Here is a 21,364-nt window from a genome sequence, read left to right on the forward strand (position 1 = left end):
TGGTACTGCTCATGTCTATAGGCGACGGTTACCACTTTCCATCAGGTGGGCCATCAGTTTGTTTGCCATTCTAAGTCGTATAAAAAAAATAACTTTTTTGGCATATAACATATATAATTACAACTAAATAATTCAATATGGCAATAATGATTGTTATATGAATTACAGGCTTTAAGACATTATTTTTGGAATAATCTGTTTTACAAATTGAAATATAAAACAATTATATACGAGTACTTTTATTAAATACATCTAATATATAAAATTCTCGTGTCACGATGTTTGTTACCAAACTCCTCCGAAACGGCTTTACCGGTTTTTATGAAATTTTGTGTGCATATTGGGTAGGTTTGAGAATCGGCCAACATCTATTTTTCATACCCCTCAATAATAAAAGTGACCTACCTGATTTTTATTTTTATTTTATTACGATTTGGCATTGAAAAATACATACAAATTTATATTTTCACGCTTTTATGATCAACCCCTGTTTTTTAATCGCGATTTTTCTATACCGCAATAGGGTAGCAAGATGGCAAGCGAATATAATAATTGGAGTAGGATAAATTTTCATGTATAGTTCTCGAAATAATATATATGGTAAAACAACGTTTGCTGAGTCAGCTAGTTTATTTATATATTTATTGATACTTTATTGACCACATTACAAAAAATATTTGGTACAAACGGATTTAATACGGATTTTATAGCATTCTCTCGCAGTCAACCTTCGGCAAAACAGAAATGTAATTATGCGGTGAAAATATTGCAAATTGTAGATAAACAATAACAAATAGATGATACCAGAATTCGATCGGTACGAAGTCCTTTACCTGATACAATATGGATTAGTTCAACAACTTGTTAGCAAGGGAGGATTTATCTCTGAAAGAGATCTCTTCCAGCCAACCCAGTGTAGTTAGAGAGAAAATAATTTAATTTGGGTAATCCAGTGCAGAAAAGGTACCAGTGAAAATAATGTAAATACATCAAACACTATTGTGAATAATTATTATTACTAATCTTTAATTGTAAAACCCAAATCTTTTAATTCCTGTACCAGGTATTCGTCTCTGTACTCGTAAATTTTTCCAAGCCACTCTTCAGTCGATATAACATGCCTGCAGTAACCGCCATACGCCGCCGGCAAATGTCTGGGGTGTATTTGTTTCTGGAGAGAGCTCAAGTCGTACCCATGGAAGTGGATGGTGTTCCAGATTGGTTTCGGTATGAACTGCTTGAACACGTACCAGAATGTGTTCAATATCCAGTTATAGTTGACCAAGTGTATACTGTTCAGTGGCAACGGGAAAGCCACCTGTAACGTTATGTTCTCCTAGTAACTAATGTCCGATACGTTAAACTAACTAGTTGATGATCACTTTCAATCATTTGTCTAATGATTAGTGATCATCGATACTCAGAATTAAGAATTTTATTATTACTTTATCTGTAAATAAAATAATAATAAAAAAAAAAATATCGTAGGAAATTATAATTTATGCGTCGTGCGTGTGCGCAATTGGTCATGGTGTGAGTGACATTATATAAATAATATTTTATATATATAGTCCATATATGAATTAAATAAAAATAAATAAGAGAGAGAGAGACCAATAAATACAACCAAAACAATTTTTTTTTATAAAGTTTGTCTCTTTTTGTATTGTTCCGGTATTACGTAAAAACTACTGTGCCAAATTGGATGCGGTTTCCATAGTTGCGTTCCTGAAGGTCTAACTTAAAATATGGTATATGTATTAAGTGTCAAAGTCTATCTAAAAGTAGTCTATTTCATTTCTGGACGCATTTCATTTCTGAAAACCACGTCTACGAAGTAGCGGGAAAAAAGCTAATCAATTTTTAGAATTTTTTTTGGAGGAAACAATAAAGAGATCTATCTAATAAAATAAATCTTTACCCCCATTAAGCTGACAATTTGATTGGCTATGGCCGGCGTCAGTTGTGAGATATGGCGGAAACTCAACCCCTCGAGGTCTATAATGACCGTCACTCCCAGGATCTGAAGTTTTGGTTGCTGTACAGCTATCTCCTCCAGCACCAGTGCACAGCGCACCACATCATCTATAGAGACTGCATTAGTGTCCCATCGACCTGAAATGTAGCCAAAATAAAGTAATGGATGGTAAAGGAATGGTAACACCGTCTGCGCTAACGGTATATTCTAGTGAGGCATCAGTGAAGGGTGATAGGTGAAAATGAAAAGGGAGGCCACTTAGCCCACCGTGACGAATAAACCAGAGGAAGACTTTGTACAAAAGTCGATTGCTTGGGTACCTCTGTCCCATTCGTGTTTCTACCGTGAAGCAGTTGTGTTTGCATGGCTGTGTTTCGGTTTGAAGGATGGGATACGGCGTGAATTTACAGGGTACAAAGGAATAACACGTAAGTGATGCAAATAAATTATCTATCTATCTATCTATCTAACACCTGAGTCTTCAGGAATGGCAACGCATATCATGGGCGAAACAGTATACTCGGTTATGTCCATGGTGCAGTCTATAGGTGACGGTTACCACTTTCCATCAGGTGGGCCGTCAGCTTGTTTGCCATTCTAAGTAGTGTAAAAAAAAAAGTATATTAAATGTACTATGTCTAACCCTTCTTTGCATAATTTTATTTAACTTATAAAAACTTTGGAAATTTCCATCATAACATTGAATGCTCAAAAAATATTTAAAAGTACAAGTTCACTTTAAGTTGATCGTGTCCGGATACCTTTTTAATGTTCATTGCAGAAAAAAAAAAACATAGCTGTCAAATTTATTTTTTAATTATTTTTCCTTTTGAACATGAATTATACTACCTTAATTTTTTCACCAATAATAAAATCATGCAAAGAAGGACTAAAAGTAGTATTCTCTTAATAGTTTAAGTATAATTGCTTGAGCGGCTTACCAAATCTCATAAGTATAAGTCGGCCATGTTCGGGACTCTCCGGAAGGGTGCCTGCGTAGACGTGCTTCACCTTCTTTAGTTCAAATGGGTCGCAATTGTACAGGTGGGCGTTCTTTCGACGGAAATCTTCGTATCTCACCATCTACATGATAGATAGATAGATATTTCTTACTTTAACACAGCATCCACGGATCATATACGAGTTTACAGGACAGATAACATTTAAAAGGTACAACTAAATAAACATATTTTACTGAAATTGGTGTTATCTTGTGAAAGTCCATCATCATCATTCAGCCTTTAACTGTTCACTGCTGGACATAAGCCTCCCCCTTGGGGGGGGGGGGGGGGTTGCCAGTAGTTGCCACGCTTTACGACGGACGCTACTGCCCATCCCTCGCCCTTCCTTATTTGACTCTTACGACATCCACAGGAAAGGATAGGGTGGCCTATTTTATCCAGAAAGTCTAGATCGCTGGTTATTTGATTAGAATTATTTTGTTTAATTCCGCTACCATTAGTATACCATAGTATAGTAACATCAATCGTTGCGTTATATAATTTTATAAGACGATCCGTGTTTCCGTCAGTTGGAAAGGCACATTTGATGTCAAGGAGACCAAATCGGTGGACGGCAGTAGTGAGCGGATGGCTAGATTTAGGTAGTTACCTACATAGAACTGCTATTTAGACATCTATACTAGTACGCCATTTAAAGGCAATTTTAAGGTCCTAAAAACCCTATTTAATTTTACCTATTTGATATTTTTTTTTATACAACTTAGAATGGCAAAGAAGCTGACGGTTCACCTGATGGAAAGTGGTAACCGTCGCCTATAGACATAAGCAGTACCATGGACATAACAGAGTATACTGTTTCGCCCATGATACCCCTCATGCGTTGCCATTCCTGAGGATTCAGATGTTATTCCTCTGTACCCAGTAAATTCACGCCATATCCCACCCTTCAAACCGAAACACGAATGAGACAGAGGTACCCAAGCAATCGACTTTTGTACAAAGTCTCCCTCTGATAATGATGTAGACAGGTTTTTTTATTTTTAATGGGTGATAATGGAATTGCAACCGCCCGCGCTATCGGTACACGGCGGGGCACCAGTGAAGAATGATAGGTGAGGATGAAGCCGATCAGTTAGCCCATCGTGACGAATTCAACAAGAATTGTTCACGATGGTTTCCAGGGAAAACCACGTGCAGGTCGACCTAATAGGGCATATTGCTAACAATGGGGCTGTCAAACTCCATTGCTAACGATCCCTTTCCCCCCTGTAGATATCATTAGGCATGATAAAAAAAAAATAGTATAACAAGGAATGTACGAGTATTTTAATTTTTTTTTCACACCACGAAGGTGGTAAACGATACAGCTCATCCGATGTTAAATAGTCATTGTAGCATATAGACATCTACAACCCCAAGAATGTCAAGTGCACGTTGCAGATCCTATGCCATTTGGATTGGCTAACAAGCTAACGGTCTACCTATTTTTTTTTGATGGGTGAAAATGGTATGACATCCCCGCCTGCGCTAACGGGATACGCTGGCGGAGCACCAGTGAAGGGTGATAGATGAGAATGAAAACAGGTCAGTTAGCCCATCATGATGAATTCATCAGGTAGCAGTTCAAGCAGCTCCAATAGATGAAGTGATGCTGGAAACATCATCATTATATCGCTGGTGAAGATAGGCCTCCCCTATAAAGGAAGTTTCGCCACAATTGGCAAGCGAGTTGGCAACCGCAGTTACCCTTTGGTGTTTTAACTAGAATACTGCTACCTAATCCTCGATCATTAAATTGCCTTATTCGCTTCTTACAGCACTCACGGGGAAGCAAGGAGTGCCCATTCTATGCCGGGACCACACGGCAAACAATCGTGGTTAATTTTTTGGCAATTTCGCCACGATGGCTGATTTATCCTCAGCCCCTAGCATATATCAATAAGGTAGGTGGGGTGACAATTCCAACTCTTAAAAACTCTAACCATAGATCTGGTATGGAGACAAACTCACCAATCGATATGCCAGCGCCGGTACGAATCGCCTGCAACGCAAGAATCGAAGGCAATATGCGTCATCTATACGCCGTGGATTGCATTCGCCACGCTCTGGAATATGGGGTATAAAAATAAATAAAAAAAAAAAAAATATTCTACAAAAAAAATTATTTTAACGCGGATAAAATTTACATGTATTTTTAATATACAATCGGGACTTAACGCGACGTAAAAGCTTTTACAGGTAAATAGTACCTACAGGGGGGAAATGGATTGTTAGTAATGTAGTCTAATAGCCCCATTGCTAACAATATACTCTCTCAGGTCGACCTCCACGCGGTTTCCCCTGGAAATCATCATGGTTAATTCTTGTCGAATTCATCATGGTGGGCCACCTGACCTGCATTCATTCTCACCTATCATCTTCCACTGATGCCTCGTCGGTGTATACCGATAGCGCGGGCGGGGTTAACATTCCATTTTCACCCATTAAAAAAAATAGTACCTACATACCTGCTTTTTTAATGCTAACATTTCAACGTGCATTGCACCGCGTCGTGGTTACGACAGGACATGGGATTGACATAAAAGTAAATCGCAAATAGATAGCAAAAATAATTTATTAAAATTAGTTCAAAACCGGGGCTAAATCGTGTAACGTAGACTTAATAACGTAAATAAATTTTGCTAAGTAAAAAAATATATAAGAGAATTATGAAAGCGGGCATACTACTAAAATACTACGTGTATTTGATATAAAGTAAGCATAGAAAGAGAATGCCATAGATACTAACGCTTTATCTATGGAAGAAGAGAAGGAAAAAGACGCTCCATCATAGCTCTTATCGTCGCTTACCATCAGGTGAGGTAAGATCAAGCACAAACTCATCTAAGGTAACGAAAGACTAGTTTTTACCTCAATCATCAACATAACTTGGCTACATGGACGAAGTCGCGGGTAAAAACTAGTCTTACCATATACCATAGAGCGCAACTCCTCAATAACTTTATTCCTGGTATCCGGGTGTTCGTTGCAGTGCCTGCGGGCCACATCCTCAAACTCACTGTCCTCGTAACGATTCAGTTCTGCCTCGAAAGCTATGTTCAGGAATATCATTGTTATTCTGAAAATAAAGTGGATTAGTTCAGTTCGACTAATCACTAACCGTTCTCATCGTAGAGATAGTGTTGCCCAACAATCGCTGGGTCTCGACCATTGATCAATACTTCGATTGGGGTCTTAAAAATATATTAATCTTCTTAGTTGTGGTCGGATTTAATAGACAGTTTTTTTTTTTACAACACGGGACAAACGAGCATGTGGCTCACCTGATGGTAACTGACTACCGCCGCCCATGATCACTCAAATACAAACGGCATTACAAGTGTGCTGCCGGCCTTTTAAAAGGAATATACTCTTTTCTTGAAGGTTATGATGTCGTATCGGTTCGGGAATACTGCTCCTTGAAGTTGAGACTACAAAGAGTGGTTGTGCGTGGAAAAAAGTGCCTTGAAAAACGCACAGTTGAAGACGGCAATTCGTCCAGATAGTTGGGATGACACTTAAGTTTATAGCGGGTTATGCGGTGGTGAAAGTCAACAGCAAGTATCAATCCGAACGATTCCTCAGAGCATTCCCCATGATAAATTCGGTAGAAGATGCACAGAGATGCTACATCTCTCCGCAGTTTCAGTGGGTTAAGTCGGACAGTAAGGCGCTGATCATCAATGATTTGAACTGCCCTAATTTGAATGCGGTCTAACGGAAGGAGCTGGTACTATGGTGCTCCTGCCCATAGGTCAGAACAGTATTCTATATGTGGTCTGACTTGAGCTTTATACAATTTCAAGCGGTGTTCCGGCATGAAATACCGTCACACTCTATTAAGCACTCCTATCTTTTTGGAAGCCATCTTAGCCTTTTCCTACAGATGACCGCAAAATTGGACGTCGCAAGATATATCATCTGGATCACATACTTGTATTATGCAGTAATGAAATTACAGTCAAATACATATATTTTTTATTTGTAATTTAATTACTGTTTTTACACAGTCACCTTTAAAGTTACGGAAATAGTAACTTTTTCTAATAAACTATTCTTGGAAATATTTTTGTAACGTAATATTGCCAGCAATAAAAATAAGATTAGCCCCAATTCACAGGAAATTATTTAAATACAGAAATTTTATTGTTATTCTGAAAATAAATTGAACTAGTTCAATTCAATTATTCACCAACCATTCTCATCGTTCAAATAGTGTTGCCAAATAATCACTGGGTATTGATTATCACTACATAGTATAAAACAAAGTCGCTGTCGCTATCTGTCCGTTCCTATATATGTTTAAATCTTTAAACTACACAACGGATTTTGACGCGGTTTTTTTAATAGATATAGTGATTCAAGAGGAAGGTTTATATGTATAATACATGCATAATATTGTAGAGAAACACTAATAAATTTGGAGGTTTCTAATGTGATGTCGTATATAAACACATTTTATTGCGCTTACATTGCAAACGCTGGCTGAATCCTATTAGATAGGTTAAAATAATGTCGGGGGGCAAATAATGCGGCGCTATTTAGTACCAGTATTGCACCCGTGCGAAGCCGGGGCAGGTCGATAGTTAATTGATAAAATAAATAAAATACGATGTTATTGATTCTAATGACATGATTATAATAATTTATATATATATATATATATATATATATATATATATATATATATATATATATATATATATATATATATATATATATATATATATATATATATATATATATATATATATAGATTACGTCGCTGAACGTCTCATAATAATTTCGTGTCGATTGAAACTGGAGACTTGCGATCTAAATTCAAAATTCAGTGTAAAGCATTTTGTCATTCGTCGGTTTACGAATGAAGTAATTTTTTCAGGAAATATGTCCTTTTTTAGCAGAAAAAAATATATATAATAAGATTAAAAAAAGAAGGAATTCGTACAGACACTAAAGGACAGTACCTAAAGTAATATCAGATTTACTGTTTCCAGTGTCGTAAAACACGTTTACGACGATCATAACGGCATCAAACCAGAAAGTTTAGCAACCAAGAAGATAAATTACATTTCATTCTTTCAACTACGGGAAAATATGTTATTAAAAATAATTTTTATTTCTTTTTTCGTCCTGTTTCATTGGTAAAAATGTTAAGTTTTCTTACAAAAGTATCGATTTCTGAATGAATCGATTCGAATTGATATATCTTAGATCGATCTACGAGACAAGGTTTCATAAAAATCGATTACTCTTTCATGTCTATGTATATGGCTAAAAAAAGGAAAATAACCCGGACAAAGATATACAGCAAAATTGACTCTGATCTGTTAATTTTTAGTGATATTTAAATCGATTTCTACTTTAAGATAGGCCCTAGTAGAGCCTGACGCTGTCATTTTCGAGGACCGGTTGAAGGTACAGTACAACAGCATTATTTTTGTTATTATCATTATATCAGTTCTTAACTGTCCACTGCTGAACATAGGCCTTCTCCATAAGGGGAGCTTTGCCATTAGTTGCCACGCTTGGCAGATAGGTTGGCAACCGCAGCTAGGCTTTGGTGAAGTTTTAAGAGTGACGCTGCTGCCTATATCTCGAACATTATGTTGCAATAAATATCCAAAAAGTTAATATATTTGTAGGTAATTGACTCTATGTATATGCTTTATGGCAGTAGATTTCAATGTTGCCCTAATAATAAATTAGACAATAAATATTGTAATAAGAATTGTAGCATTATATCCACTATAATTAGAAGTAATAAAAGTTAGGATTGTAGCGTGTGGATTTTTATTGCAATTAAACGTAACTATGTTTTGTTGAAATTATCACATATCATAATAGAAATAGTATAAGCACATATATATCTAGCAGTTATATATATATATATATATATATATATATATATATATATATATATATATATATATATATATATATATATATATATATATATATATATATATATATATATATATATAATAATTATTTATAATTCATGTAAATATTTATTTTAATTTCTGTTTAGCACTACTACTGCCCACCCACTACTTTCTACGCCACTATGTTAGGTTGACTGGAAGAAATCTCTTTTAGAGATAAGTTCGCCTTTGCTAACATTGTTATTAACTTATTGTTGTTACTGTATGTTTTAGTGCAATAAAGAATATATAATAATATTTTTTTATTAATTCAAATTTCGAATTATCGAATCAGAATTTAATTTGTATTGGCGTATGTTACTGGCAATGGCAATTGACATTCTCAGATAAATTGTTGTACTTTATCCAATATCTCTGATGTCATAAATAGCATGCATCTATAATTCGAAATAATTCAAGCACATATGTTTTGTCAATTTAAATTTTCGAACTATCGAATTAAAATGCCATTTCTATTGACATTTATGACTTGCAATGGACGTGTTGACAGAAGGATCGCTATACTTATTAAATATTTTATTCTTGAACATTTATTGGAATTGTTTGTATCTATTTATAATAAGTTTACTATTGTAATCTTTTGGAGGGAACAATAAAGAGTATCTATCTATCTATCTATCTCTGAACGTACTTACCAAATATACTTGCACTTATAATCCAAAATAATGCGCACACATATTTTTATAACTTCAAATTTCGAACTATTGAATTAACTTTTTATCAGTCTTGATATGTGTGACTTGCAACTAGCAACCGACGCCGGTGCAGTGAACAACGACAGACCGCTGTCGCAATGCATCCAGTGCGCTTACACCACTGCACTTATACTAACGAGTAATTATTGAGATGAAATGATGAAACGCATCGTGGATATGAGAAATATCCAGGTGGAAGTGACACTGATGTGCCAAAATGAAGTCTTATTCGGAGTTGAAATTCTATATAGTTATAAAGATTCTGAATAGTTTGAAGGGTATATTGCTAGTAACAGAGTTGCTAGTTTCGATTACTAATAATCCCTTGTCCCCCTGTCTAATATGTTATAGACTATACATAACATCTGTAACATTAAGCTAATGAAGAATGGTCACGCTCAATAATAGTACATTACTGCACCGGCCAGCAACTGAGGCATTGATGGACGAACGTGCAAATGTGGGCCGAGGCGTAGCCGAGACACACATACAATGCCTAGTCAAGGCTTGTAAAGTACTTTTCTCAAACAATGCGCGGAAATCAAAAACACAATTTTACTTTTTAAGTTCAATGACGAATAACGAACAATGATAATTTTTCACGCGCCATAATGTTCCTTTGTTTTTTTTTCAATAAACAGCTTTCTATTTGCAAGCTAGTTCGAAATTTAAATAAAACCCTTTATTAGTTACCTCCTTGGTAGCCATGTTTCGAAGTAAAAGGTCAAGTTATTTTTAAATTACAGGACAGATGTGAGTTTACATAGTAATTTATCTGGCCGCAAAACACGACAGATATGGATTTTCATATAATTTTTGCCGGCCGTTGCTCGCATGTATCTGGCCAGTACGGCAATTTTTTTATTTATCTCAAAGAAGATTGTCAAAATAATGCTTACATTTCCAAGCATGTTTGAGAAAATATATATTTATCCTAGTCTAGTGACAAAATAGCAATCGACTAATATAGTGATTACTATATGTGGTGAGCTGTCATCGACGCAACACGTGCTGTTCTTGTCTGTGTACTTTAAATTCCAATCCAATATCAAAAGTTGTCAAGGTGCATTAAAAATACTGTTAAAGAAGAATATAGTGTTTTGTTTATCTATTGAAGTGAATATTTCAAAGAAAACAGAAAATAACAGAAGGAATCTAATGTAACAAAACTGCAAAATTTGAGGTTAGAAATAATTATTTTGAAGTGTCACATAATACCAACCTAATAATATACCTGACATTCGTCAGTGTTACTAGAGGTGATATACTTAGTGTTGCCATAACAAATATAAATTTTTATCCATTTACAAACAGATAACAATAATATTATGGATAATTTCGAAGATCTTTTTACTCGAATGAAAATCGAAATGGCAAATCAAACAAAAGAAATTATTTCGCAATTAGATGAAAAATTAATACCTTTTACGCACGATATAGAAAAATTGAAGCTAGAAAATAAAATCTTGAAGGAAAAAATTTCTAACTTAGAAAAATATAAAAGAAAAAATAATCTTATTATTTATGGAATTAAAGAGAACGAAAAAACTGTAACCGATCTCATGGATTTAATTAAACAAAAATTAGGGAATGATTTAAATATCGGCCTAGAACATAGAGATATAGATGCTATCTATCGACTTGGCAAGAAAGATATAAATAATCCGAAAACAAGACCGATATTGATTTCATTTGTCAATGGTTGGATTAAAAATGAAATAATGATGAATAAAAAGAAACTTAAAGATGCATATGTTTCTGATGACTACCCCAAGGAGGTTCTTGATACAAGGAAAGAATTACAAAAGAAACTTTCCGATGAAAGGAACAAAGGAAACTATGCAGTTATAAAATATGATAAACTGATTATTAAAGAAAAGTCATTCTCTGTAGAAAAAAGGAAAAGGGAAATATCAACTTCTCCAAAGCCCCAACAACGAAAGCAGTACGTCGCGTCCAAAACAAACAAAATAAATGCATATGACGTAATGAGAGGAAGAAGTAACTCTTTTACATCTTACAACTCTGCATTTAAAGAAAATAGCTAGGATAAAGTCATCAGTCACCGCAACAGTATACCGTATATTAATAAAACTAATACAAGCAAAACATTTCCCAAGCCGACTGGTCCTCGTGGGAAATTAGACCATCACCCTTCATCTACAAATATAAACATAAGAAATAGATTAAAAAATGATAAAAGAAGATATCTAAACATATGCACATATAATGTGAGATCATTGTCATCAATAGAAAGATACTTACAACTAACATATGCTCTCAGAAATATAAACTTTGATATAATAGGGCTATCTGAAGTTAGAAAAATGGGTTGTAATATTGAAGAATACCAAGATTATATTTTATGTTATATTGGACAATCAAAAGGTTTATATGGAGTTGGATTTTTAATAAAGAAATCATTGAAAAACAACATAGTTAGTTTTACTGGTGTCTCTGAAAGAATAGCGCTACTTCAATTAAAATTCGAAGATTGGAATATATCAATAATTCAGGTATATGCACCAACAGAGAGTAGTACAGAAATAGAAATTGAAAAATTTTATAAAGAACTTGAGAAAGCACATACTTTAACTAATAACAAACTGATTGTAATCGGAGACTTTAATGCTAAAATAGGATATCCTAAGAAAGAAGAAAACATCATTATGGGCAAATATGGATACGGAAAAAGAAATAAACAAGGCGAACGACTAATAGAATACGCTCTCGAATATAAACTATCGATAACAAATACATTTTTTAAGAAAAAACCGTCCAAAAAATGGACTTGGCAATCACCAGATGAAAAAGTAAAAAATGAAATAGATTTTATATTGACGAATATGCCAAAACTAGTAACTGATTGCGAAGTTATAAATAATATAGAATTTCCATCTGATCACAGACTTGTAAGAACAACTTTACAATTAATATTACCGAAAAAAAGCAGAATTAAATTTAATAATATACCAAGGATTCCCGAAACAGAAATGGAGATAACAAATTTCAGGAACTATCTGAATTCTCGTATTGAAGCAAAAATAGAAGGAATCACAAATGTCCAAAATTACTATGATGTAATAGGAGAAGCAATATTATATAGTTCAACGATCAATACAAATAGTAGAGTTAAAGAGAACAGAAATAAAATATTCAGTGAAAATTCCAAGTCCCTAATAAAACGAAGAACAGAATTGGCATTTACAAAAAATAAAACAAAAGACATGAAAGTAGAATTAAGCCAACTGTATAAAGAAACAAAAAAGTCAATTAGGAAAGACTATAGTGATTATAGACAAAAAATAATTAAGAAAAATTTAAAAAAATATAAAAGCACTAAACGAGCTTTTAAAGAACTAAACCTGCATAATACATGGATACAAAGGCTAGGTAACAAATCCAATACAATAGTATCCAGAGACGATATATTAGTCCAAGCAACAAATTTTTATAAGGAACTTTATACAAAAAAGGACGAAGAATTTAAAGTAGAACAAGAAATAAAGTGCACTAGTAAAATAAAAACTATCGATGTAATACACGAAAATGAAATATATGAAAGAATAAAACAACTAAAATCTGATAAAAGCCCTGGTCCAGACAGAATAAGCAATGAAATTGTGAAAATTAGCACACCTGTTCTACTTAAATACCTTACACAGCTTTTCAACATGATATTAGATACTGAAATAGTACCAAAACAATGGTGTATGTCAGATATCGTATTATTGTATAAAAAGGGCAATCCATTAGATATAGCAAATTATAGGCCAATTAGCTTACTTGTGAGTATATACAAACTCTTCTCATCTATAATATTAAGACGAATAACAAAAGAAATTGATAAAGCACAACCGATAGAACAAGCCGGTTTTCGTTCAGGATTTAGCACAATAGACCATATACAAACATTAGAACAAGTAATAGAAAAATACAATGAATTTAATAGACCTTTATACCTAGCATTTATAGATTATAATACATGCTCTACGTATAAAATGGCAATGGGCGGGTCACATCTCACGATTTACTGATAATAGATGGACGTTTCAAAGTACGAAATGGACAGGACCACGAGGTAAGAGGAACGTTGGTAGACCAATAAGACGGTGGACTGATGATATATTAGAATATACAGGAAAAGACTGGTTTATGATAGGCAGAAACAGAGAGTTGTGGAGAAAGATGGAGGAGGCCTTCACCCAAAGAGGGGTCCATATCCAAGAATCGAAGAAAAAATTACACTAACAATTAGTTATTAAGAAAAAATATAAAATAGATTAGATACTAACAACACTGTATATATATTAGGAATATGGAAATAAATAAAAGGCTTTATTATTATTATTATTTTTTAAATTTCACTAAAATTCTCATCTCCCCTCTTAAGGAGAGGAGATGGCAACTAACCCCCGGCAGAAGCACAGTCGGCCGGGGTTCAGGGCCCCAGGGAGAGAAACCGGCGTACAATGCGGGCAGAATCTAAGAGCACCGCTTTCTGCATCTTTCCCGGAAGTGAACCGCCTCTGAATCCCAACCGTCTGAGATGTTGTTCGAGACTGGTTGGGATAAGACCGTTCACCGACATAACGATTGGGATGATTTCGGTAGATGTCACCCCCCACATTTCGGTCACCTCGTGAGCCAGGTCGAGATATTTTCTCTTCTTCTCGGTTTCGGCTTTCACGAGGTTCTCGTCATGCGGTATGGTGACATCCACCAAAAACACCCTCGAGAGTGCCCGATCCATCACCACGATATCAGGTTTGTTCGCAAGAACGGTCCTGTCCGTGATGATGGATCGGTCCCAGTAGAGCCTTACGCTGTCGCTTTCGAAGACCGGCTGGGGCTCATACTTATAGTACGGCAACCTCTCATTCGCGAGGCCGTACTTCAGAGCTAGCTCTTGATGGAGTATTTTGGCTACCTGGTTGTGTCTGTGCAAGTACTCAGTGTTGGCAAGAGCTGAACAACCCGAAAGCACATGTCTGAGTGACTCTCCGGGATGGCGACATGCTCGACAGATGTCCTCAGTGCCATCCTTCAGAATGTGCTTTCGGTAATTGTTCGTCTTAACCACCTGATCCTGTATTGCACAGACAAAACCCTCGGTCTCTCCGAAGAGATCACCGAACTGTAGCCAGTGCACGGAGGTCTTCGTGTTTACGTACGGCCCGTGAAGGGCTTTGAAGAACCTTCCGTGCAACTCCTTCTCTTTCCATACGGCCTCCCGCTGAGAGGTACCCAAAACTTCGGGTTTTCGCCAGTCCTCTTTAGCCAGAGAAAGAGGGGTGAATCCTTTGTCACATTCTATGACCTCTCTATGCAAACCCTCGTCTCTTTTCTCCAGAAAATATGTCCTGAGGCTGTCAATCTCGCGGTTGTGCATGGTCTTAACGCTTAACAAGCCTCGACCACCAGCTTTCCGCGGGATATACAGCCTCATGACTGACGATTTCGGGTGATGCATTCTATGGAGGGTCATAGTTGTGCGGACTTTCCGATCCAGGGCTTCGAGTTCGGTTTGAGACCATCTGAGCACGCCAAAAGTGTAAAGGAGTACGGGTATGACCCAGCCGTTATAAGCTCGGATTTTATTGGCGCCCGACAAAGAACTTTTCAGTACTCTTGTAAGGCGCGCAAAAAATTCCTCGCGGACTGACTGTTTCATATCCGTCTCCTTCACACCGATGTTTTGTGACATGCCCATATACCGGTATGTTTCAGCCTCGGAGAGGGTTTTAATATTAGAGGGATCTGTGGCGATCCCTTCAGTTTGAGTGACCCGTCCCCTCTGCACATGGAGGACCGCGCACTTGTCTATTCCGAGCGCCATCCTAATAGAGCTGCTATAATCGTTTACGATATTTAGCAGCTCCGTCAGGCGTTCGATGCTCGGAGCTAGCAGTTTCAAGTCATCCATGTACAGAAGGTGAGACACTCGTGTACCTCCTCTCCGATACTGAAATCCAGTCCCCGAATTCTCCAGTAAAGTACTGAGTGGATTCAGGGACAGGCAAAACCAAAGTGGACTCAAACAATCGCCCTGGAATATTCCTCTCTTTATCTCTATCCGGTCAGCGGTATCCGTCAATCGCTCGCCCTGGATAGTCAGGATCGTCGTCCACTGCCTCATGCATGCCTCCAAGAACACTCGAACTGTACCGTCGATCTTGTACAGCTCGAGTATCCCCCGGAGCCATGAATGGGGCACGGAATCGAACGCCTTTTTATAATCTATCCAGGCGGCGGAGAAATTCCGACGGTTCCGCTTGACCACGTGGCCAGCGACAGCATCAATGAGGAGCAGCTCCTTCGATCCGCGGCTACCGCCCCTGCATCCGTTCTGAGCGCTAGATATGATCTTATTCTCGTACACATGACGAGAGATCTTAGCGCTCAGAACGGATGTTAACGTCTTATATATTGTCGTAAGACAAGTAATGGGGCGATATTTAGATGGATCCGCGGTATCGTCCGTCTTAGGAGCTAAATGAGTGATCCCGGTTGTAAGGAAGTTCGGGAGCGTCCTGTTTTCGAGGGCACTCTGGAATTGCACGGCTAAGGTCGCATGGCTGGCCGAGAACGCCTTTAACCAGTAGTGCTGCAATCCGTCGATCCCCGGACTTTTCCAGTTCGGAGCCCGACGAATCGCGGCAACCACGTCTTCCTCCGTAATGGCAATGGCGTTCATCGGCGTTATTCGAGCACATGCTTCCTCAACATCGTGCATCCATGCGCCCTCCTCATGTTCCACAGGTTCAGACCACAGCTGTCTCCAGAAGGCGACGAAATTGGCTGTTTCGGGTCTTTGTCCTGTGGGCTGTAGTTTTGGGCGCTCCAAGTTCCTATAAAACTTCCGTTGATCACTCATAAAGAGGCGATTCTGTTGATACCTCTCAACCCTCTCAGAGTACCGTCGGAGTCGCTTCCCCCATGCAGCGATCTTCTGCTTCAGTTCATCTATGCGCTCCGTAAGTTTGTGCCCGAAGTCCGGCTGGAACAGACGTACACCTGTCCCAGCAAAGGCCTCTTTTACGGAGCGCATAATTCTCGGGCGTGTGTTGCCCTCCCTGAAGCAGAGCAGTCTACCAATGAGGACTCTGGCCTGGGCGATCCGTCGTTCAATCCTTCTTTTCCAGGCTGGTTTCATATTATCCCTTTGGATATTACGTCCAGCCCGGGGCATTTTTGCGCCGGTATATCGGCATACTGCCAACGCAGCGCCAAACAGGATTGAACTCGTCTCTCCCAGGTCACCGCTGCCCTCAAGGTACTGAGGCAGCAGTCCATTTGTGGCCTCAATGGCATCCCGCGTCGCCACATTTGGATATATCCGGGGAAGCTTCGGTCTCTCTTCGAGGGGAGTTCTTCGGATCTCTAGAATCGCCTCCTCTAGTATGCTCCTCATATGCTCTATATCCTGGGAAGTTGTTCCGTCCGCATCCGCTTCTGAAAGCGTTTCGGCAACCACCTCTACGCTAGGTAGTACGTCTGAGATGGGTTGCTATTATTATTATTAATATAGTGATTCCACAGCGATCGTAATTGCTTGTAGCGAGGTGACAGTCATTGCTAGACTACTTGACATGATCGAGAAGCATAATCTTTTAATGAACCAGGTGTTATCTTTCATGTCACTGGTTATTTGATTACAATTATTGTATTTAATTCCGCTTACCATTAAGCATTAGTATACGTGCGACTGCCAACACTCGAAGTTTTTTTTATGGATGATAATGGAATGGTTACCCCGGCTGCTCAATCCCAATGAGGGATGATAGATGATAATGAAGCAGGTCAGTTAGCCCATCGTGATGAATTCAACAATAAATCAATCACGATTGTTACCAGGGGAAACTGTATGGCTAGTGTGGTAGTTTATGGATCTATAGCCCATTTCAGTCTCCATCGCATAGTGTTTTATCGAATACGTGAAAGTGTCACTTCTACCAAGATATTCCTTATATCTTGGGCCAACATTTGGCGGCTTGTATACCAATAATCAGTTTTTCGTTGTTATTTCTATACATTGTAATTCAATGTAATGTGTTCTTTGTTTCACAACAATTCTGGTAGACTTTGGTTTACAAGAAAACAAAATTTATGTTCAGCTGGATAGGTGAATATATATATTTATGCAACTTAGAATGGCAAACAAGCTGACGGCTCAACTGATGGGAAGTGATAACCGTTGCCTATAGACACGAACAGTACCATGGATATAACAGAGTATAGTGTTTCGCCCATGATGTCCCCCATGCGTTGCCATTTTTTTTAATGGTTGATAATGGAATGATAATCCCACTACGCTAACGGTATATGCTGGCGGGGCACTAGTGAGGGATGATAAATAAATGATAATTTCTTTATTTCGTATAAATTTTTAATTTTTTGTAAAATTTTAGTTTCAATTTTCTTATCAATTACCTTTCCGCCTTGACCCCAAACTATTATGGAGTCGGCGTAATATTTAATTTTTAATTTAATTTCCTAAATTATTTTAATTTACAAATACAAAACATCAAAACTAATAATTATATAGGTACATAAAACATCACAATAAAGCTCATTAAATTTTTATCTATCTATTCCATCTAACATGTTAAAAACCATATTGCATTTAAAAAATAATTACTAAAAAACACCTTCATCCGTTTAGTCACTAATGTATAGAATTCGCTAATCTAAATAAAGAGGTAAATGTACATTATTCTGCGATCACAACGGTTGATTGTAACAAAAATTATTTTATAAAAAATTTGTCTTTTTTTTGTGTTACATTCTCCGCATAATCCATTAGTGAGATGTGTGTGTATTTTTTTACTTTTGGTTATAAACTTTTTAAATACACTGTTGTGATTTAACGCAATGAAAAATTGCAGGTAGTAAGTAGCAGTAAAAAGTAGTCGAAACGTCGGCAATAAAAAAGCAAGTATGTATTTACCTAAAATTTTTCAGTGTTACGTACCGATAGTGTATTAAAAATATTTGTCAACAACGAGTAAGTTTATTATTAACTTATACCCATCAGATAGGCTGTATGCTTGTTTGCTCACATCTCAAGGGTATAAAAAAAAAATTGTCGACACCTAAAAGTGATATCTGTCCGTTAATATTCTTTTAAATAAATATATGGTAAATAAATATAACAAAAAACAAAAAGTTTTTGACTATTATTTTAAAAAAATATTTTCATAAGATTTATATTTCAAGTTATTGTTACAAAATCGCGGCTTATTTGAGATTAATAACAAATTCAAGTCTGTTGATTATAACTACTTCGTCGTTGGATAAATTAGCGCTATTTTATTAGAAGATATTTTTGATTCATAATTAATGAGTTTGATGTAAAATTAATCTTCATACTTTTTCATAATTCATTCTTCATAATCACAGAGTTTTCAGTTCCCCGAAAAAACGGGAGCGTTTATAATCATTTGCCAGTTAATTCGTTCCCAGAAGTACGTTATGAATAACTATAAATATATTTTGAACCTGACCGCCTTTTTCTCATAGAATTAGAGACTAGAGTAGACTTAGGCAAAATATAATAGAGTAGTTGGAGGCATTTGTTGTCTGTAGTCATTGTGATAAGTGTTAACATGTTTAAATTTGACTAACTTTGTATTAAAACGTAGCTGGGGACAAACTTACCACTGTCAATCGAATTGATTTTGTTTTCATTGATGTTTTTTAATCACCAAAGAATTAGTAGGAAATTTAAATTGTCATAAAAATTTGGTGACGAACAGATAAGAACACACCTTTGAAGTCTATAATATAAATGTGAATTGTACTGTTTGTTACTGTGTCACGCTTGGACGATCGAACAAATTAGAATTTTAATAGATAGATGGACCATATTTTAAATTATTAATTACTTAATATTCATTCTATCTACTTTAAACTAATTTTAACCACTAAGGTACCTTTAATTTTGTATCTTTCGGCTTCTCTTTTCTTTTTTTACGTAAATACATGAGAAAAGTCGAGAGATATAGACAATTAGTAGTATATTTTTAAAAATTAAGATGAAAATATGTTTTATTTTAATTATATACAATTAATTTCCTGACAAACAAAAAATATAAATTATAAAAAATAAAAAAAGAAATTTTTATTTGTTTCTATTATATTATATATATGTATATAATATATGTATAATTATTTTCCTCAAATTACAATACTGCTCCCCATCCCGTAATGAGGTACATTTACCTGATTTAATATTGTCCATTAGGTACAATGATTATAGATTCGATTAGGAACATATTTTGTTTGATTTTAAAATAGGAATTTATTTAAAAAAAATGTTATATCACTTATATGTTAGAAACACATTTCTGTTTTCATATCTGGCAATGAAGTGGCAATGAATATTTTATTTCGAGCGAGTATCGTTACAAAGAGCTGTACAAGGGAGAGAGCTTATTTATTTTTTATTAATGTGTTTAACGGCTCTGGATGCAAGTCGTTTTGAGCCCGAGTTTATAAAAATACAATTTGAATTCAAGTCTATACTTTTATTATACTTTGAAAATGACACTACCTGTTGTTGGGGTGTTCGTCATTCATTATTTCAGCCGTTAACTGTCCACTGCTGAACATAAGCAGCCTAGCCTTCCCCATAAGGGGAGTTTTGCCAGTAGTTGCCACGCTTGGCAGACGGATTGGCAACCGCAGTAGGCTTTTAGAGATGTTTTAAGAGGAACGCCTTTTTATATAACTGAGGTGGCAAACAAGTATATGGCCTACTCGATGGTAAGTGGTTACCTTAGCCTATAATACTTGCAATACCAGGGGTATTACGCGCGCGTTGCCGACCCTAAAGAAACCTCATTTTGAAGAACCCCCTGCTGTAGTCTCTTGGAAAAACATCGACAGGGAGCTCATTCCATAACCTAAGCGTTCGTAGGAGAAAATATCTCTGAAACCGCGTGGGTACGTGATCATCTAGGCTCTAGGGTATGAAGGTGAACACCCTGTTGATGGCGAGCTGTATGATGGTAGAAAGCTACGGTGTACACAGCTGCCCATCCGTCTACCATTAAGTTCCTTTAGTCGCCTCTTACGACATCCAGTTATGGTGTTGCCAGGTACAAAATCACATTGGCACGAGTCAATATTTTTACTTCAGTGCCAGATTTTGAAACAGAAATGAATTATAGTTTTTATTACTGTACACATATTTAAATAATATAATTATAAATAATCTAATTACACTTGATTATGTAAATGTGTATAATGGTATTAAAGATGTATAAAGGATGCAATTGGTAGCAAAATAAATGCATACTATTTAACAGTTTAAAATTATGTTATCAGATTAATAGCACCAATAGGTTATCACAATAGTTTGTATTCAAGTTAACTGATTTTCAATTCTCGATTACATCCTGTTTTTTATATATATAAATGTGTCTAAATATATTATTAATTTTAAATAGAAAAGTGTATGGTTTCCAAATAATTTTCTTAATATACAAGTCGATATTCTTTTCTATTCCTCATTTTTTTTCACTCATCAACTTGATCTAAGATTTCAATACTCTCTTATTTTACCGAAGGTTGATAATGTCTTTATTATCTGTGGATGTCTCTAAATATACAAATAAGTCTCTCTAATATCTAACAGTGGCTCTAAATATACAAGTATCTCCATTATCTGTGGCTGTCTCTAAATATACAAATAAGTCTTTCTAATATCTAACAAGTGGCTCTAAATATACAAGTATCCCC

The 21,364-nt window shown here is 36.1% G+C and overlaps 1 protein-coding gene across 1 annotated transcript; it reads right to left on the reverse strand.

The window, feature by feature from the left end:
• Nucleotides 1–539: 539 nt before the first annotated feature.
• Nucleotides 540–9,710, reverse strand: LOC113515182 (clavesin-2-like). Its single transcript, XM_052896303.1, has 6 exons — nt 9,560–9,710; nt 5,910–6,058; nt 4,951–5,045; nt 2,920–3,061; nt 1,922–2,115; nt 540–1,318 (listed from the first exon to the last, which is right to left on the reverse strand). Exons 2-6 carry the CDS (start codon nt 6,049–6,051, stop codon nt 1,019–1,021), a joined length of 873 nt encoding a protein of 290 aa, XP_052752263.1. The 5' UTR covers nt 6,052–6,058; nt 9,560–9,710; the 3' UTR covers nt 540–1,018.
• Between the last annotated feature and the right edge of the window lie 11,654 nt (nt 9,711–21,364).

The sequence above is a fragment of the Galleria mellonella genome, unplaced genomic scaffold, assembly GCF_026898425.1.
Source record: "Galleria mellonella isolate WM207_F2 unplaced genomic scaffold, CSIRO_AGI_GalMel_v1 utg32, whole genome shotgun sequence".
In the NCBI taxonomy this organism is placed as follows: Eukaryota; Metazoa; Arthropoda; class Insecta; order Lepidoptera; family Pyralidae; genus Galleria; species Galleria mellonella.

Bases quoted from the DNA above. Each gene is read 5' to 3' on its own strand.
- LOC113515182 (XM_052896303.1), bottom strand. From the start codon at position 6,051: ATGATATTCCTGAACATAGCTTTCGAGGCAGAACTGAATCGTTACGAG. The intron at 2,116-2,919 runs GTAAGCCGCTCA...GCTACATTTCAG, and splicing joins ACTTATACTTATGAGATTTG to GTCGATGGGACACTAATGCA. The intron at 1,319-1,921 runs GTAAAGATTTAT...ATAACGTTACAG, and splicing joins AAATTGTCAGCTTAATGGGG to GTGGCTTTCCCGTTGCCACT.